At 47.3% G+C, this 19,417-nt stretch overlaps 1 protein-coding gene across 1 annotated transcript in view; it reads left to right on the plus strand.

The window, feature by feature from the left end:
* The first annotated feature begins 1,529 nt into the window (after positions 1 to 1,529).
* The window catches only part of EDC4 (enhancer of mRNA decapping 4), a 36,133-nt gene continuing 18,245 nt past the window's right edge, over positions 1,530 to 19,417 (plus strand). Inside the window, exons 1-15 of the mRNA XM_055726713.1 lie at positions 1,530 to 1,687; positions 5,837 to 5,993; positions 7,084 to 7,195; positions 8,357 to 8,456; positions 9,886 to 10,075; positions 11,093 to 11,240; positions 11,780 to 11,884; positions 12,815 to 12,924; positions 13,509 to 13,592; positions 14,120 to 14,215; positions 15,243 to 15,345; positions 15,820 to 16,000; positions 16,745 to 16,817; positions 17,261 to 17,352; positions 18,007 to 18,203. Of these exons, the coding sequence (XP_055582688.1) occupies positions 1,612 to 1,687; positions 5,837 to 5,993; positions 7,084 to 7,195; positions 8,357 to 8,456; positions 9,886 to 10,075; positions 11,093 to 11,240; positions 11,780 to 11,884; positions 12,815 to 12,924; positions 13,509 to 13,592; positions 14,120 to 14,215; positions 15,243 to 15,345; positions 15,820 to 16,000; positions 16,745 to 16,817; positions 17,261 to 17,352; positions 18,007 to 18,203 (1,824 nt within the window). The 5' untranslated portion in view covers positions 1,530 to 1,611. The remainder of the gene's footprint in view (positions 1,688 to 5,836; positions 5,994 to 7,083; positions 7,196 to 8,356; positions 8,457 to 9,885; positions 10,076 to 11,092; positions 11,241 to 11,779; positions 11,885 to 12,814; positions 12,925 to 13,508; positions 13,593 to 14,119; positions 14,216 to 15,242; positions 15,346 to 15,819; positions 16,001 to 16,744; positions 16,818 to 17,260; positions 17,353 to 18,006; positions 18,204 to 19,417) is intronic.

Below are 19,417 nucleotides of genomic sequence, written 5' to 3' on the forward strand. Positions count from 1 at the left end.
GGACCAGCGCAGTGATCATCCCCTTGTATTCACCCCTGGTGGGGCTGTACCTCAAATCCTGTGGGATGTTTTGGGCCCTTCACTAGAAGAGGGACATAGGGGTGCTGGAGCGTGTCCAGAGGTGGGTGAAGGGGCTGGGGCACAAATCTGATGAGGAACTGCTGAGGGAGCTGGGGGGGTTCAGCCTGGAGAGCAGGGGGCTCAGGGGGATCCTTCTCACTCCCTCCAGCTGCCTGCCAGGGGCTGTAGGCAGGGGGGTCGGTCTCTGCTCCCAGGTAACAAGTGACGGGACAAGAGGGAACGGCCTCAGGCTGCGCCAGGGGAGGGTTAGGTTGGGTATCGGGAAACGTTTCTTCCCTGGGAGGGAAGAAGTGTTGAAGCACTGGCACAGGCTGCCCAGGGAGGCGGTGGGGCCACCAGCCCTGCGGGTGTTTAAAAAACGCCTGGACAGGGTGCCTGGGGCCGTGGGCTAGTGGTGGCCTTGGCAGCACTGGGTTAGCGGGTGGACTCTATGGTCTTGAGGGTCTTTTCCAACCTGAACGATTCTGTGGTTCTCTCTGAACTTGGCACTTCCCTTTCTGAGACTGGCCAGGGAAGCCGCGGGGGCCTCAGGCCGGCCATTTCCCGGAGCCGGCTGCTCTGGCCGCTGAAGTGGGACAGGGCTTGCTGGGAGGCTGAGGTTGGGGCCCTCCCATCGGGTACCGAAGCGTTCCCGTACATCCCCCGCTGGAAACCCAGGGCTGTTCTGGTGCTGCTGGGGAAGTGGCGCTTGGAGCCGATGGCTGGGAGAGAGGAGCAGCGTCCGGAGCCAGAGGTTTACAGGGAGCCAGGCCCGGGCAGGTGCAGGGCTGGCCATCCCTGTGTGGGGCTGCGCAAGCCGGGGGAGCTGCTTTCAAGGGCAGTTTCAAGGGACGGTGCATGTGGCAGGCATAAGTTTAAAAACATCTGAACTGAGATTCTTTCAGGCCGTTAAACGGGACCCGCACGGTTGTCCCCTGAAATTGGTCACCTAGATCTTTCAGGGGCTCTTTTCCCCACCTTTCGCCATGCTCCCACTCCTTGCCGGGAAGACACAAACACCGCATTCCTGTATCAGCATCGGTCAGCAGCTTTGACACCCGCAGGCCACTTCTGTCGCCCCACTCATCTGCTGTCCCAGCTGTCCCCGCACCCGCGGTGAACGCGGGCCTCGGCTGAGCCGCACAGCGCGGGCCCGAGCCCGGCGGCCGGCGTGGGGGAACGGCCGAGACAGGAAAACCGGGGCGCGGGGCCGGCGGCGGTGGGAGGCTGTAACCCTCCGGAACGGCCCGGCGGAAGGAGCAAGGGCTCGCGCGCGCCCTGACGCTGCCGGCCCTGGCGGGACCCCGCGAGGAGGAGGAAGGGGCGGTGGGGAAGAGCTCGCCGCCTCCCACCGCCGCCGGTCCCGGCCCTGCTGCCCGCCCCGGGGCCGGCCCGGCTCCGCCCCCGCTGCGCCCGGAACGCTGCGTCCCGGAGGAGCTTTCCGGCCGGCGCGGCGCGGCCTGGACCGGAGGCGGAAGCGTGGGTGGCGGGCCGGGCTGGGGCAGTGCGGTGGCGGCGGGCCGGGCGGCGGCGGGAAGCGAACTGGGCCCCATGGCCTCCTCCAGCATCGACATCGAGGACGCCACCCAGCACCTGCGGGACATCCTCAAGCTGGACCGGCCGGGAGGTGAGGGGCCGGGTGCGGCGGGCCTGGCCGGGGTGGGGTCACTGCACTGGGCCGGCGACCGCGCCGCCCTGCCCCGGGACTCCCCTCGGTCGCCGCGCCGGGGCCTTGCCGTGTGCCAGGTGGCCGCGTGCCAGGTGGCCGCGCTCCGGGCCCGGCCCGCTTCCCCTCGGGGCGCCGTCGACATCGGCCTCCGCCGGCAGCGTCCCGCCCAGGGTGGGGGGTCCCGCTCGGCCCTGCCGCCCTTCCCGCAGCGCCCGGTGCCGGTGGGGAGCGGTGCCGGTGGCCCGGGCTGAGCCCCCGGCCCGCGGGGAGGGCCGCGGTGGCGGGGCGGAGCGGGACCGCGGGCTGGCGCGGCTGTGGGCCTGCGGGCCCTGCCCCTGGGAGCCCGGCGGCGCTGCCCCCCAGCCGCCCCTCCCCCCCCCCCCCCCCCGGCCGCGGCTCCCGCCGCTGCTGCGGCGCGGTGAGTAACCCGGGGGCTTCGCTGGGCTTGGCGCGGGGGGCTGTCGGGCCCTCCGGGATCGCTGCCATCCTCACCCTTCCCGCAAACTTTTCGCTCTCCCCCTTGAAGGCGAAACGAGATTGCAAACCGCTTTCTAAAGCGCCTGCGAGTCTGCTCCTTTGACCCCGAGCTCCTCGGAGCTCTGCGGGCCCCCTCCTGCCCGCAGTGGGGAGCCGAGCCTTGGGAGCCAGCCTGTTCCTGCTCCCCCGGAGCCCCTCGCTCTCGCCCCCCTCAGAGCTTTTTGACCCTACCGTGGCATTTCATGCAAACCTGATGAGCTAATGGTCCAAAGGAGGCTGAGACCGTGGATGTTTTGCAAAAAAACCTTAGCTTCTTTGTAGAAGACAGAATTGATGCCCATGTTGCGCTCCTATTGAGGGAAGGGCAGGAATAACAGCTTTTAAGCATCCTGAGAGTTGGTACGAATGTGCTACCTCCAAAGCAACTGTCGTGTGTGCTGCCTTTTGCTTGGCCTAAAGGCTGGACGAAGGGTTGATGTGGCAGAGGTGCAGGGGCATGGGAGCAGATGGGGCAAACCTACAGGAAGTCGCCTTCGTTAATTTTACTGCCCATAGAGAAACTTACCGTTACTGGAAGTAGTCTCTTTTGTTTCTAGAGCGCTTGTGTGTTTCAAGATTACAATTCTTATAAGAAAATACATTTTTCCGTCACAGTGCAGCACTCTGTACTTGAAAGACTGAAAGGCGCAGGGATGGGGAATGCTTGTTTCACAAGCAATTTCTGAAATGAAACAATGCTTTATGGTAATGGTTGGAGTTGTTTCTGTTCTCTCAAGGTGAGAGCAGCTTTCCCCTGAAGCAGCTTCTCTTGCTGGTTGAAGCAAAGGAGTTAGTTATTTATTATTAGTTATTTATTGTTGTTTTTCTTCTCTTACTCACTCCCTTTATACCTGCTCCGTCAGCTCTAGTGCACAAGAAGGTGCTTGTTGAGAAGAAAAGGAGTAAATGGACAGTAAGTCAAGCAGTAAGGAACCTGTGGTGGTTGTTCACAGAAATCACTGCTTGGGTAAGAGCAAATAGACTTGAAGGAACTGGGCATGATAAAGTGAACAGCAAGAGTATGCATACGTTAACTGAAAGCCTCTGAAAATCCTGTTAGGATGTCAGAGGAAGGGGAAACTGGGATCCTTCAAGGCTTTTGAAAGAGAATATAAGCAGCCTCATGAAATGTATGTGTAGGTCTAGTCTTGTCTGGCACAAAGTTGCTGTGGTCAAGGTCCTCTTTAGTTCTAGTTTCTATTATACCCTGGCTTTTACTTGCAGATTTTAATACCCAGAAGAGACCAGCATGGCTTCTTTCCAACGCTATTGCCACAAAGAAGATTTTGCAGTACTAGGTGCCCATAGCTATGAGCAGCATTACATTAGTCTGGGTGCTGTCCAGGCAGGGGACAAGAAACACTCCCTGCTCTGAGGAGTTTGCAACTGTCACAATACTTTTTTAGTTGTGCTGGGTTTGGTGATAGTGGAAATGCGATCCACTGCCCTAGTCTCTCTGAACACTGTTTTCTCCCAGTTTCAGCAAACATCCATTGCTCTGTTAGCCCTTGCCATTTTTTTTTTTTTAATGCCATGTCCTCGGCAAGGTGGAGCTGCATGATCAAACTCTGGGGCACGTAGACAGACCATCAGTGCCAGCATGCTATGGAGTCCCTGCTGGGGTTGTGGGCAGGACCCAGGTTTTAACATGGGCTCACTGTTCAGTACAGAGTAGCATCCTCTGGTGCAGGTGACAGCAGGAGCAGGAAGAGTTCAGTATCTCAGCTCTGACTGCTCCTGCTTTCCTTCTCTTTGAAAAGATAATTAATACGACCTCATTTCTTTCCCTTTGAGGCCTAGATCTACCAGTCTAGGTTAACATTTTGGTTTTGTTCGTGTACCTACTAAACACTGAGCTATTTCCCTTCTTTTATACCTTCAGGATTGTGCACAGGCAGCTTGTCTGTGCTTGTCTGGCTCTCCCTAAGACAGAGTGATGGGCTAAGCCCATTCCTGAGCTTCGGTGTACTGTTCTTGTGCCCATCAGCCTCTGGGGTGTGTTTTCCTCCTTCCCTTTCCCATGGCGCAAACGTCACTGTCCTGTTGTCCATAAAAGAGAGAGATGTGAAGCATTCCTGTTGCTGCAAATAGGGAAAAGAGTGTATCACCTTTCTCTGGCAGCCTGGATGCTTTTTCTGTAGTGGATATTTTCCTGCTCTTGGTTGCAAAGGATAAATTGCAGTTGATGGAAGGAGCTGCAACTGGACAAGCACCCACCATATGCTATAGGAGTAAGGGGTGCATCTTAATGCTGCAGTAGCAAGCACAGCACAAATGTTAGGTGGTTACACAGGATCGCGTTTGCTGGCCTTGAAGTTTCTTCATGCTGTGTGAGTGCTGCTTTCTTCATGCAGTGCAGGTAAACTGAGGTGAGTGCCCAGATGGTCTCTGCGTCAGGATACCCTGTTGCTGCACAGGCTTTTTGTGGCCATAGCATAGTCGCTGATTTAATGGCTGTTCATAAACAGGCAAGTTTTAAATATAGTTGCAGTTATTTCTGTAGGCGGCAGCACTCATCCTGGTACACTAAAGCCTGTTTGGTAACTGAAAGCTTGCCTTGCGTTCAAAGGACATACCTCTTGCCCCCAGTTACATTTGGGTTTGTTACATGTGAGAGTAGTAGTGGAGCTTCTGGTCCTGGGAGCAGCCATTTTGCAATGGCAACAGCTCCACAGCAGTTGTTACCTGGCAACAGTATATGAAATTTCAGTTTTCAAAACCAGTGAAAATTTCAAGCGAGGATTTTGTTGAGACACGAGGCTTTGACTTCACTGTGCTGATGTGTAAGTGCAGATGGAGTGGGCTTGTGCTCTATGTACCTTGCTAGTGAAACAGAGGAGTCTCCTTCACCACCTCTTGCATCTGGTCCTTCTAAAAGCCTTCAGAAGGTATGGAGGCCACCAGGCAACTTGTGCTAGGCCAAATATATGAAGTCAGGGCACGTGCATCCTCAAAGCACAGCTGAAACTCTGAACGAATAGTTGCTTTATGTAGAACTTGAGTGCTGTAAACTTCTATGTCACTAATCAACCAAGGGAAAAATGCAGGAATTGCCTAGGGACAGCTGCGTAGTTCCATAGCCAGTGGACTTTGAGGTCAGGTCTCGCACTCAGAAGCCAGTTTTGGAGTAACAAATTTAGCATTTCCAGCCAACCCCAAGTGTTGCAACGAGCCGCTGTGTTGCTGGACTTCGGAGATCTCTCTGCAGATGTGAGGGTTAGAAATGACCTTTCAGGAACCTTTTGATCTGGTACTTGATTCAGGAAATCTGAATTACCAGCTTAGTCTTTCTGATCCAAGACTATTTGATCCTCCTCGAAGCTGGTCAGTTCCTTGTACCTGTTCTTGGGTGTTTTTCTGGTCTGCTGGGATTGCTTGTGCAAGAACAGAGCTGTGACTTCACTTGTTTGTGTTTCTTACATGGGAGGTCTCTCACGCATCGTTTTTGGAGAATACTTTTCCCAACTAATTCAGTGTATTCTGCCTGGCAGACCAGTAGAACCTGACAGAACAGCCTGGAGGGAGTGTATTTCACTCAGTGCTATTTCTTTTAAATAGATGTTGTGCACAGTTGGCCATGCTTTTCCCTAGGTTCGGTGAATGAGAACCGGAGACCGTCAAATTCCTATAACGGAGACCTGAATGGACTGCTGGTGCCTGATCCCATTGCAGCTGGAGATGGACCTTCTTTGGCTAAGCCGGCGCATCGCAGCATTTCTCTGGGAGCCCTGCAGGAGAAACAAGTCATGTAAGTTTTGTCGAAGAAAGGCTGAGTGTGAATAGGAAAACGATCGAAAATGAGTTCTGGTTAGCCTGGACAAGCACGCTGGGAATCTGAAGAGTTTTACATCGAGTTCAGGTGACAGCTGTGAGTCAGTGCTGCTGGTCAGAGCTTTTGTAGTTTTTGTGAGGCTGGTGTGTGGAGCCTGCCATCCTTCTGCTTAGGAAGTGCAGAATATTGGCAGAGCTGTTTGGAGAGAAGGGGAGCAGAACTAGTCGCATGGCAGACATTGTAAATAAGGTTGGAGGTAAATTAGCAGGGCTCTGGGTGAAACGGCATTCTCAGTAGACCTCCAGCTGGACTCCTTCAGGGACCCAAGGTACCTGAGGGTAACTTTTACCAGTTCGCAGTATGGTAGACCTTGTGCTTGTCGAAGTATTGCTGTCCGCATGACATAAAGCAGGACAAATGATCCTGAGCTGGATTTCTGTCTAACTCTTTGCTGAGTTGTGCATACACGTCAATGCATTTTGGCCAATACTTGTGCTTTTACTGCTTATATGCAAGAGAACATATGCATATAGAATACTTTGGATTTGTCATGGGAGTAATAACACAAATCCACATCAGTCTAATTAGTATAATGCTTGGCTTCATGTGCTGACTCTTAACATTAGAGCTCGTGTAAATAGCTTTTGTTTGGGTTCTCTGGTCATAGTTTTGTGAGAGGCTGCTGTGAGAACCACGAGCAGCATGCACTGTGGTTGATGAGGTTCAACTGACTGACTTTGGTCTCTTTGCACCTTCCAGTGTTGGGTCGTAGTCAAGGCTACTTTAACCAAATGTAGGTCTGTGCTCAAGTCATATGGACTGGAGGATTTTAAGCTGAAGAAACTGGGTGCTTGGCACTGACAAACCTGTGACACATGGAGAAAGGAGGGTCTTGACTGAAAGTAGATTCTCTTTTCAGTTGTTCAGCTCAGACTTCCTGGATGCACAGATACTCCTGCATTGGTGTTAAAATTACGAATAGCAAATATCTGACCTCTTTTCGCTTCCTGTGACTCCTGTCTGATGGTGAATTTTTTTTACCTCCCCCTTTTGTTTTTCTTAAAAGCTGCCTTTCAGGTGATGACAGCTCCACTTGCATAGTGATATCAGCAAAAGATGTGGAGATAGTGGCCAGCAGTGATTCCAGCATCACCAGTAAGGCCAGAGGGAGTAACAAGGTAAGGAGCAAGAGGAAAGCGTAGTTCTGTGGTTTTGGGGATTTTTTTGGGTCATGTGAGCTCATGCTTGAATATTTTTAAACAGCAATTACTGTCCCTTTTCCTGTGTTATAGGAGCTTTAAATTAAGTAGAAGTTTGTCAAAGAGCTTAAAGAGGGGCAAAAATTTGGAGTGGTGTCTTGTCAGTGGTTGTTACTCTTATTTCAGAATCTGGCCAAGTTATCCTCTAATTTTCAGGAATAAGTCCATGACCTAAGCTGTAGATTCACGGGAAGGTGTCATTCCTTCACAAGCAAGCTTTTCCTGCTGTTGTTTCTTCACTGGAAGGTCTTCACAGTGGGGGGCGTTTGGGAGAACCGAAACAAAAATTCTTCATGGTTTGCTAGCTTCAGTCCTGCTGAGGGCTCCACCCAGCAGATCCAACATGCAGAAGAACCAATATGCTGATACCAGAACTAGTGCTGTAGCAGAATACTAAGACATGCTCAGAAGAAATGCTAGGCATTAGGAGAGAACGCTCTGGTCTTCATCTTCTTGGCCCTTTTCCATACTATATCATTTTTTTCCTTAATGTGCAGTGAATTAAGGGACCACAGAGATAGTAAATAAATACTGTACCATGTTAATGTACTGTACACTGTTTTTTGTAGAAAATTCTGAAGATAAAAATGACAGGGAGGATCACTGCTGTAATTTCCATAGTATTTCTTAATTCTTTGCTCAGAGATACCAAATAAGACCAGACTCTCAGTTTCTTGGAAAGCAGTATTAAAACTATGCAAGTGCCTATGCAGCAAATATGTTTCTGTATTTCAAAAAAAGTTTCTAAGAATGAGAATCCTGACACTAATGCTAATGAAGAGATAAGGGCTGCTTTGCTGTAGTTGCAGGGTAGCGTGGTGTTCTGCAGCATGACAAATCCATTGCAAGAAGGCATGCGCTCCATGAAAGGAGACATTCATCAGCCTCCAGAAGTTTGAATGTTCAGGGCTCTGCTACCTGGCATTCAAGTGCAATTCTCCTTACCAACTGGTGCTTCTAACAGTTCCCTATTAAACATTACAGATCTTCCCTGGAGAAAATTGTATATTTGGCAGGTTTATTGCAGGAAAAAGTTAATTCCAGACATTTCTCATGTTTTGTTTTCTTTCTCCTGAGCAGGTGAAAATACAGCCTGTTGCTAGATATGACTGGGAGCAGAAATATTATTATGGCAATCTGATAGCTGTTTCAAACTCTTACCTGGCTTATGCCATTAGAGGTGAGATACCTTCTCTGTCTTGGATGTGATTTGTATTATTTTGCTCTGTGTATCTCTAAAAGAGGCAAAGTTTGCATCAGAAGAAGGTAAATGTCAGTAATTGAAGCACATCTTGCAATACTCGGAGTGCTGTTGACTATATTGGTTTTGCTGGACAGTAAGCTGATGTTCCGATTAGTCCTCTAATTAAATATTTCTGCTGCAAACAAGCTTCTCTGTAGCTAAGCACAGAAACAGCCCTGCCTGTGGTAATTTGAGCAGATAAATGTTTGCGATGGATTTGCTTGCATAAATTTAGAGTTGAGTTTAAGGCTAAATATAGAGGAGCCAAAGAGCAATGCATATGCAGTGTATTTTGCAATAGAAAGGGAGAGAAGAGCAGAACAATGCAGGGAAATACTGTTTCATAACATATATGAAACAAATGAACACTTAGTCATCTGCAATGTCTCTGTTCTCATATAAGCACATAGTGTTTAGAGCTCAGTCAGCTCTTTCCTTTCTTCTCAGTTCTAGCCCCCTTTCAGTTTGTCTGGCCTTTTATGAAATCTACAACTCTGCTACTGTGTTTTTTTTCCTAGCTGAGATTATTTTAGAGCAGCTTTAGGGTGTCTCACCCTTTTAAAAAGTATTAAAGCTTGGGTGCAGTAACACTCTGGAAAGCTGAGTGGTCTGCTAGGGCTGGCGTGGGCATCAAGAAGTGGAAGCAATATGGTCTCCAGAAGATTGCCTGTGCCACAGTGACGTTTGTCTGAAATGGGGAAGCTTTGCTTGGGGTGTGTGTGCTCTAAAGCATGTTCTTTTCAGTAATGCAAGCCAAAAGCAGTGCTTTTTGCCAGGTGAATGTTTATGATTTTTACATTCCCCTTACAGAACATGTATTTGAGCTAGCTGCCTCTCAGTGACTCTTTTTCTCCGGTTACTGCAAATGAAAATGCAGTTAAAACTAATTCACTGTCACTGAAGGTCAGCCTTGGAGGTTTGGAAGCTTTATCATGAGCTTGGGCTAAAGATTTAGGCCTTACATTAGTGAAGGCATCTTTCATGAGGCTAACCCTGGGTATTATGGGAAGTCAATTTCTGTTGCGTTCTTTTCAAGTAGAACAACTTAGAATTTGTGGTGCTTGAGAAACAGAAGATAAGGGGAATTAAGCTTCCCTTAAATACACTGCCCCTTATAGGGGCAGGCAAAGTCCTCCTTGATGCTGCCGTTCCAGTCTTTGCGCCAAATCTGAGAAGTGCAGTGAATATTTGTGCCTGTGTTGAAAGTGCTTGTTAACGTGGTACCTGTTGATATGGGTTTTCAGAGTGCTGCCTGTGGCAGCTGACGGCAGGATGGGCGCTAGAAATGCTGACGGTTGGGAGCAAAGGCAGTCCTGCGGGGAACCACACAGATCAACGGTGACTTCTCCCTCTGTCTTTTCTGCAGCTGCCAGTAATGGCTCCGCTATGGTGCGGGTGTTGAGCATCAGCACTGCTGAGCGGACCTTGCTGAAAGGATTCACAGGTGGTGTGGCAGACCTGGCTTTTGCTCATCTCAACTCCAACCAGCTGGCATGCCTGGATGAGGCTGGCAACCTTTTTGTCTGGCGCCTGGCCATGGATAAAGAAAAGATCCAGTATCTTGTCAGAAGATATGCTCATATGCGTCTTTGTGTGGTAGTTAATGTGAATACAACCTCCAAACTGCAACTTATTTGTAGCCTTTCCAGAATAGCAGCTTGCAGGGGGAAGGTCAATAGTTCTGCCCCTTCCAGAGTATCAGTCACCCTGTGCCTGTATTCAGCCCAGTTATTACTTGAAATGGCATGTAACTTGAAATTCTAGGGCTGACGTGTTGGTGTTCCTTTCTGGTCCAAGCAAAAACAGAAGTGTCAGTCTGTGTTAGCTGGCCTTGCAGATGGGTGGTGTTACCTCAACTGTGCGATGGTTTTTTACTCACATTTGTCTAGCTCTTTTCTTAGTTACTTTTCTGGGGAAGAGGACGTAATAGTTCCTTCCCACTCACTATCTTCCTTCCAAACCTTCTTCTGGTGGTTCTGAAATTTCAGTGTTTCATTCATTGCCCTAAATCTTTGCCTTTTAATTGCTAGGAGTGACTGCTTAGTACTTTTGGGAAGCATGTCAGTCTGTGGGATATGTCATTGTAGGTTGTGGCTTCTGAATTTTAATTGTATACCATCACTTCAAAAGCAACTGGAGCAAAGGCAGTAGTAGTTGTTTAAGGTCTGATCTGTAGGGGTGGACTAGAGCACTCAGCCTGGGGCAGTGTGTTAGCTTTCCTGTCTTTCTGTGGTAGTGTTGTGACACTAGCTGAAATCAGTTAATCTATCCACCAGCAGTTGCATGGATTGCACATTCAGATGTGGCTGTGTGCCCCTGTTGTGCTTACCCTGTCTGCAGCCTGCAAGAGAAAATTATGAGACTTAACCTTTGGAAGCTTAACCTCTTCTGCCAGCAGAGAAACGGTAGCTTGTCTGCTTTCTTAGCAGAATCCTTTTACCTAGTTTCATTTGAATCAGTGAGCCAAAAAATCTTGAGGTTTTACAGTATTTAAGAGGGCCAAGCCTGAATAGGTTATTGCTGAGCATTAATAACACAGCCAGAATGTTACATTTCTTAACCATGGTGATCAGAGAGGAGATCTTGGTTAACATCAAGCGACCTGAGAATACACCCTTGAACACCTCTCGACGAATCATCTGGTGCCCTTTCATTCCGGATGATAATGAGGAGAGTGGTGAAGAGGGAAGTCAGACGTTGGCATTGTTGCATGAGGACAGGGTAAGGAAACCCTATTCTTGAAACATTGTCCCTTATTACCATTAGCAGGAGAGAATCTAATGAAGGAAAGAGCTCATATGGTTAGGGTTGTAAAGGCTCCTGTCTAGTCCATGTTGAGGATCCTCCCTAATATGAGATGTGGGATTCTTCTCCTCTGAGGAGAGGTCATACTGATCTTTCTTTGGGCCTCAGGAAGATGGAAAGTGATCATTTCTGCTCGCCATCAAATAGCCAGGACCACTAGAAACAATGTGGAGGGCCAGAGGCATTGCTCTTCTGTTGAGGCTGAGCCAGTATGTAGGGGAGGGAGGGGGCTTGGAGCAGCAGCCACAATTGCCAAGAGCAATTCCCTGCATTTATGTATGGCTGGATGCCAGGAATCTAATGGCCAAATTGGGTGAAAATGGGAAGGTTTATGTCACGTACTTGCCGTTGGGCTGGTATGTCAGGATATGAGATAGTGGATCTAAAAAAATCTCCACTGGATCAGACCAGTAGTTGTGGAAATAAACCTGTGTGCCTGCATGTTTGTTTTCCAGGCAGAGGTGTGGGATTTGGACCTTATCCGAACGAACAACAGCTCCTGGCCGGTGGAGGTGCCTAGCATCAAAGAAGGCTTCATCGTAGTGAAAGGCCACAGCACGGTAGTAAAGCTTTTTTTTTTTTCTTCTTTTTTTCTTCACTGCCATCACACAGGTCATCGCTGAGGTTTTCTTTGTGTCCTGGTGTCTCAGGAGCTCTAGTTCTTAGGATGGTTGGCTGTAAAAAAACCAACCCAGTTTCTTACTCACCCACACTATCACCCACAACCTACTGGCTCTGTGCACATGCTGTTGGTAAGTAACCTCTGTTTAAGGAGCTGAGGTGAATGTGTAGTCATTTGCTTTGAAAATGGCTCTTGGAAAATCTTACCTGTGTTTCCAAGGGCCTGTTTGACAGCCTGGGCTGTATTTCAACTGTCTTGTTGTATCTCCTGGTAAATGGCACACTTAACAATGCTGTGGTTTACTGCTGGATAGGAAGGAGATAATTAAGCCCGGTGTCAACTTTAGTTTTTCTATGATTTCTCCAGTGACTGTAGTTCTAGATGTGAATGCAGTGGACCAGGACTGCAGCTGAGTATCCAGTAGGCAATATTTTGAATATAAAAGAAACAACTGGAAAGAGTCCAGTTTTGCTTCTTGAACAGGATGATGACAAACTATTTTTATCGCTTAGATGAAACAATAATGATTGTGAAAAGCCACAAGATCCTAAAAGAAAACGAACTGCGTTCATAACATGAGTAACTGTAGGAACAGTAGCAGCACAATCTGTTGTACTTAAACTTGCTGTCCGGAAAAGGTGATTGTTATTATTACCAAAAAAAAAAAAAAAAAAAAAGTCCTGTCAGTTCTTCTGTGAAGGGTTAAGCTGTCTAGTGATGTGTCTGTCGGAAATCGTTCTGATCTCCTGCACTATTGGACTGTTAGTCAAATTCCTGTTTGAAGAGAGTAGTCTGTCTTCCTGTGAAATAAAAAAAGCTATATAATGACTTTTCTGTGTCTTCCCTCTCCCCCTACCCCTCTGTGTAGTGCCTCAGTGAGGGAGCACTTTCTCCGGATGGAACTGTGTTGGCCACAGCAAGTCATGATGGTTTTGTCAAATTCTGGCAGATCTATATTGAGGGGCAAGATGAGCCAAGGTAACTGGAGAATTAGAAAATGAAGGATCTTGGAACTGAGAGCAGCAATTTATCTGTGAGAATTTCCTTGTTACAGAATCTTCTGTGATGTTAATTCTCAGGACATTATAAAGATACAGGGTGAATGTTTGTAAAGTACTTTGTTGCTGAAGAGCTGTATCGATGACTTTCGCACAAGGTTTGGTGAGCTTAGGGAAAAAGCAAAGAGCTGTGTCTGGAAACCAGAGTTCTGTGCTTTGCACAGGCTGTAGCCAGACTCTTTTGCACTGTCTCTGTAAATGCAGAAAGCTACTCTGAGCTGTTCCTCTCGATGCTGACTTCTTTTATGTATTGCACCCTGGTTAAAACACCAAACCAAATGGCAACATGTGATTATATTTATTTTTTAATCACAATTTATGTCTGCATGGGCTATGATGTCCTTATTTTATATAAGCCTGTAAACAGCTACAAGTTGGTAACACTTGGTGGCTGCTGACTTAATGCTGCCTTTGGACAAGGAATAATGTGTTCAGTGCCCACCTCTTGTCTTCCTCATTTACCACTCCCTGCACACTTGGATGTTTTCTCTGATTCTTTCCCAGGTGTCTTCATGAGTGGAAACCCCATGATGGTAGGCCTCTTTCCTGCCTGCTGTTTTGTGACAACCATAAAAAACAAGACCCAGAGTAAGTTCCAAATCCAGTACTTGAAGTATCAAAGTTTGGTAGTGTCTTCTAACTCTACCTTTGGAGGGTTCCTTGTAACCGCATGGTACTTGTAAAAGTTTAGCTTTGTGGCAGGAGCAAGTCCTGTTCCCTTTGTAGTCAATTTTCTAGGGATGGAGAAATAAATAAGGCTCTGGAGCACAGCCTAAAGTGACCTTAATCTTAGTGTCAAGTCCATGAATAAATTGATGAGTCCTTTCAGATGTGTGGTATGGTCGGTTTGAACCAGCCTGCTACCCTCCAAATTCAACTGCAGTTGGTTAAAAGAATAGCTTTTTATTTTTATTCTTTCTTCAGTCAGTTGTGGCCTTAAGGTTCTTGAGAGCTGTAGTGGTTTCTAATCTCCCTCGGAAGCAGAAGTTTTCTGCAAACTTTAGGATGCAGTTGGGCAAAATCAGCTATGGGCAGCTTGTGAGGAACTTTTCTGTGAAATGTCCATATCGGAAGGACCATATCTTTAAGAGAACTTGTGTCTGTTGTGCTTGCAGGGTTCCCTTCTGGAGATTTCTCATTACAGGAGCAGATCAGAACAGAGAACTGAAGATGTGGTGCACTGTGTCTTGGACCTGTCTGCAAACTGTCCGGTAGGTGTTGGTGTGCCAGCTCCTGTGAAGGGTTGGGCTTACTTCGAGCAGTGGATTGTAACAAAGGTCTCAAATTCCAGGTATACTTAATTTACAAAGGTGGTCCTTGATCTCCGAAGGAGTCTACTCTAGCCCCAGGTAGAGGCACCTCCTGTGCCAGCCTGACCTGTGTTGAAAGCTGTCAGGGCTGTGGCAGACTGTAAGGTCGACCTTCAGCGAGGCCGGGGAGGTTGATACTTCATACAGTCTCCTTGGTGTTACTGAGACCTGTTGGTTTTGCTTTGTTCCATAGAGTATAGACATACCTGCAGCATGAGGAGAGGCATTCCAAAACTGCACACCTTGAGTGCTTTCTTCTGTAAAAATAGTAGATATTCAATGAGCAGTCTAGGATCTTTTCCTATTACTGCTTTTTCTGATTTAAATTATGAGGAGCTGTTATGTTGACAGAGCTGAAGCAATTGTACAGGGATTATTTGCTGAGCCGTATAGGTCCAGAAATTCAAATTCTGCTTTAGTCCATTTCTTCACTCAGCTTATGTTCCCTAATTTTAGGTTTCTGCTGGTGGGTCATGGCCTGTCTGATGACATGAATGCTTAAGGCCATATCTGAATTGTCCTCTTAAAGCAAGAAGAATATGGCATACAGCCGAGTGCTGCTTTTTCTGCCTCATACTACAGAAGGTCAAAAACCTGTAGAAGAGTTATTTTGTTTTGGTGGATTTTTGTTTTTAAATCTGTAGCATTGGCTTTTGTCCTCCTATGAATGTGGGACATGTCATCTTTCATATAAATGTTCAGAATCCATAACTTAATCCTATTGTGTGATCTCTCTGCTGGTCTCTCAGCTGAAGTCAGCACTGATTTCTGCAATGATGTTTTAGTTCTAGTGGGTGGTTGCACTGTAATATGGCTGTAAACTTTTGAAGATACATATTTTTTTAAATGCAGATTCATAGCAGTTGTTCTAGTTGTGCTAATCTACCTTGCTTTCTTCACCTCCCGTCCCTCTTATTTATGGATCTAGCTTTTCTCCTGACATCTTCAGCTCCATGAGTATTCTTCCCAGCCTGAAAGTCTGCCTGGATCTCTCTGCTGAATATCTGATACTGAGCGATGTCCAGAGAAAAGTAGGTGGTTCATTTTGTTGCTGGCTGTGTGGGTGATGGTAACAGGAGAAACGGCCTTCTGTGTGGCTGGTTCTGCTGCCTAGGTCTAGGATTTGCATGTTAATAGCTAAAAATGTAGAGATTGGCCTCAGCTATTTCACCATAAGATGACAAATGTAACAATTCATCTGATTAATCCTGAGGAGCCTTGAGCAGTGTCTCTCACCCTTAAGTAAAGCTCTCATTTGGAGACACCTGTGTCTGGCACAGTAGGATTGAGTTCCTGATCAACATTGGCTCAGATGGGAGTGTGCTTATTGTGGTTCTCTTGGGTGTTCTGTTTCAAATTCAAATGGCCCAGACTTTGTTCCTCGTATTATTTCCGTTGTCCCAAACCTAGTTCAGGGGCTAGGCTTTGTAGCCCACACACACACATACATGGTCTGCTCTGAAAGTCTGAAAGTCTGAAAGACTTACTGTTTCTGATCCTTCCAGGTTTTGTATGTGATGGAGCTGATGCAGAACCAAGAGGAGGGCAAGGCTTACTTCAGCTCCATCTCAGAGTTCCTCCTCACCCACCCAGTCCTCAGCTTTGGCATCCAGGCAGTGAGCCGCTGTCGGTTAAGGCACACTGAAGTGCTCCCAGCAGAAGAGGAAAATGACAACTTGAGTGTGGGTAGGTGATGAAGAGAATTGGGCTGCTGTGAGGTCAGGATTTCTTTCTTTGATGGTTCTGGCTTTCCTAAGAAAGGCCGGTCTCTTCTCCCAAGTAACAAGCGGTAGGGCACTGATACGGGTAGCAAGTCAGGAGCAGACTGCGACTGAAACTTCAGGTCCCTGATTGGTGCTCATGTGATTAGGACAATTTGCATAGGAATGCCAATTAATTTTTTTGTGGGGAGTGAGGTTTATCTTTTCTTGTTGGCCTGCTTAGCTTTGGTGAGACTGGTACAGGGTACTGAGTGAATGTTGTCAGTGTTGGCTGATGGGAAGTCATCGCAGAGTTCTTCATAACTATAGTTGTCTACAACCGGGAAGGATGTTTGAGCCCTGTTCCGAACTTCTGTTTGATATAAGCTAGTGTGTCTCCAAATATATCCAACTGGTCACTGCAACAGCCAGTCGAGGCAGTTCCAGACCTCAGCTTCTTCCTTTTTACCTAGTGAAGTATCTTTTATTCTCAAGCCCCTCTTCCTTGAGGCTTATTTGGCTGGATTACAGCAAATGTGATTGTTGTCACACTGAAAAGTAAAGGGAGTGTAGGATATGTTTTTTCCTTATCAGGGCAAATTCGCCTCTGAAGTGGAGAAGTTACAAAGCTGTATCATGCTGGTTCTCTGCTAGTTCATTTGCTATGATGGTTTTCTAGTACTTTGCAGTTCCCTTCCAACTTCATGTTTTACTTTTGTCTCGCTTCCAGAAGGTGCTCAGGGAGCTGGGGCTGTTGAATCAGCAGCAGGCGTGCTGATAAAACTCTTCTGTGTGCACACCAAGTAAGTACGTGTAGTAGCTACCATGGGCAGCTGTCCATGGCTGTCCTAATCCTGCACTGACCTGTAGAAACTTAACTTACAGGTTCCTTTTGCTTGTAACAAAAATTACTTGGACCCATAGAAACTTGTAGCTGTGGTGTGTTCAGTGTTGCCATACCAGGAAGTAGCCTTGCATGGTGCTGTGGCAAGCTAGTAGTATTTTTGTTGCCATGAGTAAGCAGTGACTTAAGAGTTGTGCTCGTGCTTAAGTGCTGAGGAAGCATCTTTCTAATACCCTGGGTGCCAGAACTGGGAGATGCAGCTGAATGAGTATCAGCTTCTCCGCTTCTGTTTCAGGCAGTAAACACTAAAGCATATTCCAAGAGAATTGGTTCTGTGAAATCTGAGTCTTAGAGTTCTTTCGGTGATTCATAAGCTAATCAGAGATGCCTGTTTTTTTGCAGAGCCCTACAGGATGTGCAGATTAGATTCCAGCCTCTTCATAGCCCTGACATGAGTGCCTCCATGCCTTCCCATGGCTCTCATGAGGAGTTTGGTGAGCATTTGTGTTAAATTGATCTTCAGTGTTGCTGAGCCTTTAAAGGTTGTTGCGGGGGTAGCAGGAGGGCAGCTGTAGGTGCCTCTTTGTAATAGAGTGGTGTCATTGCATAAAGAGTTCTGAATATGGACTGGCTACGAGGCAGGCCACCTGACTAGAGCCTGGTATAAGTATGGAGCATGGGGACATGTTAGGCTAGCAGTGCTAATGCTTTGTGCACGCTTGAGTTCACCTTCCTAGGTGATTTGGCACTTGTGCCAGGAACTTGATGTTTGCCTCTTGTCAGGTGGAAGAGATGAGAGTGACAGCAGAGCTTTGGGAGCAGAGCGGACTGGGCTGCATGTAGTGTGCTTTTTCAGTTTATTCACCATTCTGGGATGTGGCTGTTAACTGGCCTTGCGTTTAGGGAAAAAAGGAAGCTTGGATCACTTATTATCAAAGCCTGATAAAATCTACTCTTTAGCCTACAAGAGTAAGCATAACACAGGATTTGCTTTCTCCTAAGCTTTGACTAGGATGTTGCAGTGGTTTTGCTTGGTCTTTTTGGAATCAAGTATGGCTGGCAATGGCCTAAGTTTGTATACCTTGTGGAATTAAATCTTCAGCTTTTGGGGAAGATGCTGTAAATCTTTTGTATTTCTCCTTTGAAAGCCTTTCCAGACCACATGGCTGATCTGAGCACAGAAGGGCTGGGATCTGAAAAAGGATCGGTGCATGGCTCTCAACCAGACCTGCGGCGCATTGCTGATCTGCCTGTACCAGCAGACTTCCTTTCTCTCTCAAATGATGCCAAACCTAAGCTGATGACTCCAGATGCATTCATGACACCAAGTACATCTCTTCAACAGGTAACCAGAGATCAGCACTGATATTGGTGGTACCAGGGGTGGGTTTGGATTTTGATACTTTTGGGAACTTTTTCTAGGCCATAGTAGCTGATAGGCTATGCTAGCTGAATGCAGAGCAGACAGGAAACACTGTGCATGTGACCAAACTTAGTAAAGACACGCTGGCAAATCTGAAATGCTAGGCTGACCTAAGCTTGTGTTGCAAGTGCTGTGTGTTGCTGCAAAACTGCTGATGTAGCTGTGTTGTGTAGAAATACAGGTTTGCTAAATAACTGCGTTTACGCTTGGAGACTGCTCTTACTGGTTTACCTGTGGTGTTTGGGGTTTTGATAGTAACTACAGTGGAAGACAATATGCCATCTCTGCACATCCTGTCTGATGGGATCTTGTGGGGAATGCATGCCAGAAATGATCAGGTAGGTGGAAGGGACTGTAACATCTTCTGCATGAGATCTGCAAATTGTTAATCCAGAAGCTTGGTGGGTTTTTTCCGAATCTAACACAGCAGACCTTAACTTGTACAGAAAGCTCAGGGGTTTTGGTATCAGGAAGCATGTGAACCATTCCTTAAGATTTGGAGATCTCTGCAAAGGATAACAGCATGTCTTGGTGAAGATTCATAAGCATTTAGTCCTCAGTGGAGCTCTGATAGAGCAGTCAGAAAACATATAATTCGTCTTAATGCTCCATCATGTGTGTGGCCAGCACTGCTGGGCATTTCCAGACACTGTCTGGCACTGACACTGTGCATCTGTCTAACTCAGTGCAGGTTTCTGCTCCCCTTCTTGGCTATGCCAACAAGCAGAAGTGCAGGAGCTTGCTGTTTCTTGGCCACTCTGCATCCCAGTGTCATAATAGTTTGTCTTAAACCCACTCAGATATTGTTGCTTTGTAGCCTGCTTCTGTGCCTTTGTACTGAATCGCTGTACTGGATTTGTAACTCTGTAGTTTTCTCCATGTGCTTTTAGAATGGGAGTAGACATAAATTAAAAAGTATTATTTAAAGTGCATCCTTTCAGAAAAGTGATCTGCAACTTAATGACAGGGTGTGTATTCCAGTGGTGAGAAGCTATGTTGTTTGTTTTCTTTGCCTCCCTGTGAGAAATTAACTGTCAGCAGTTATTTGCTGTGCTGATACAGTTCTTAGAGGCAAGGAGGAGAGTGTGAGCAGCACTCCACGTACACATCATAGGGCAGGGCTTCCCCCTCCAACG

The sequence above is a fragment of the Falco cherrug genome, chromosome 14 (assembly GCF_023634085.1).
Source record: "Falco cherrug isolate bFalChe1 chromosome 14, bFalChe1.pri, whole genome shotgun sequence".
In the NCBI taxonomy this organism is placed as follows: Eukaryota; Metazoa; Chordata; class Aves; order Falconiformes; family Falconidae; genus Falco; species Falco cherrug.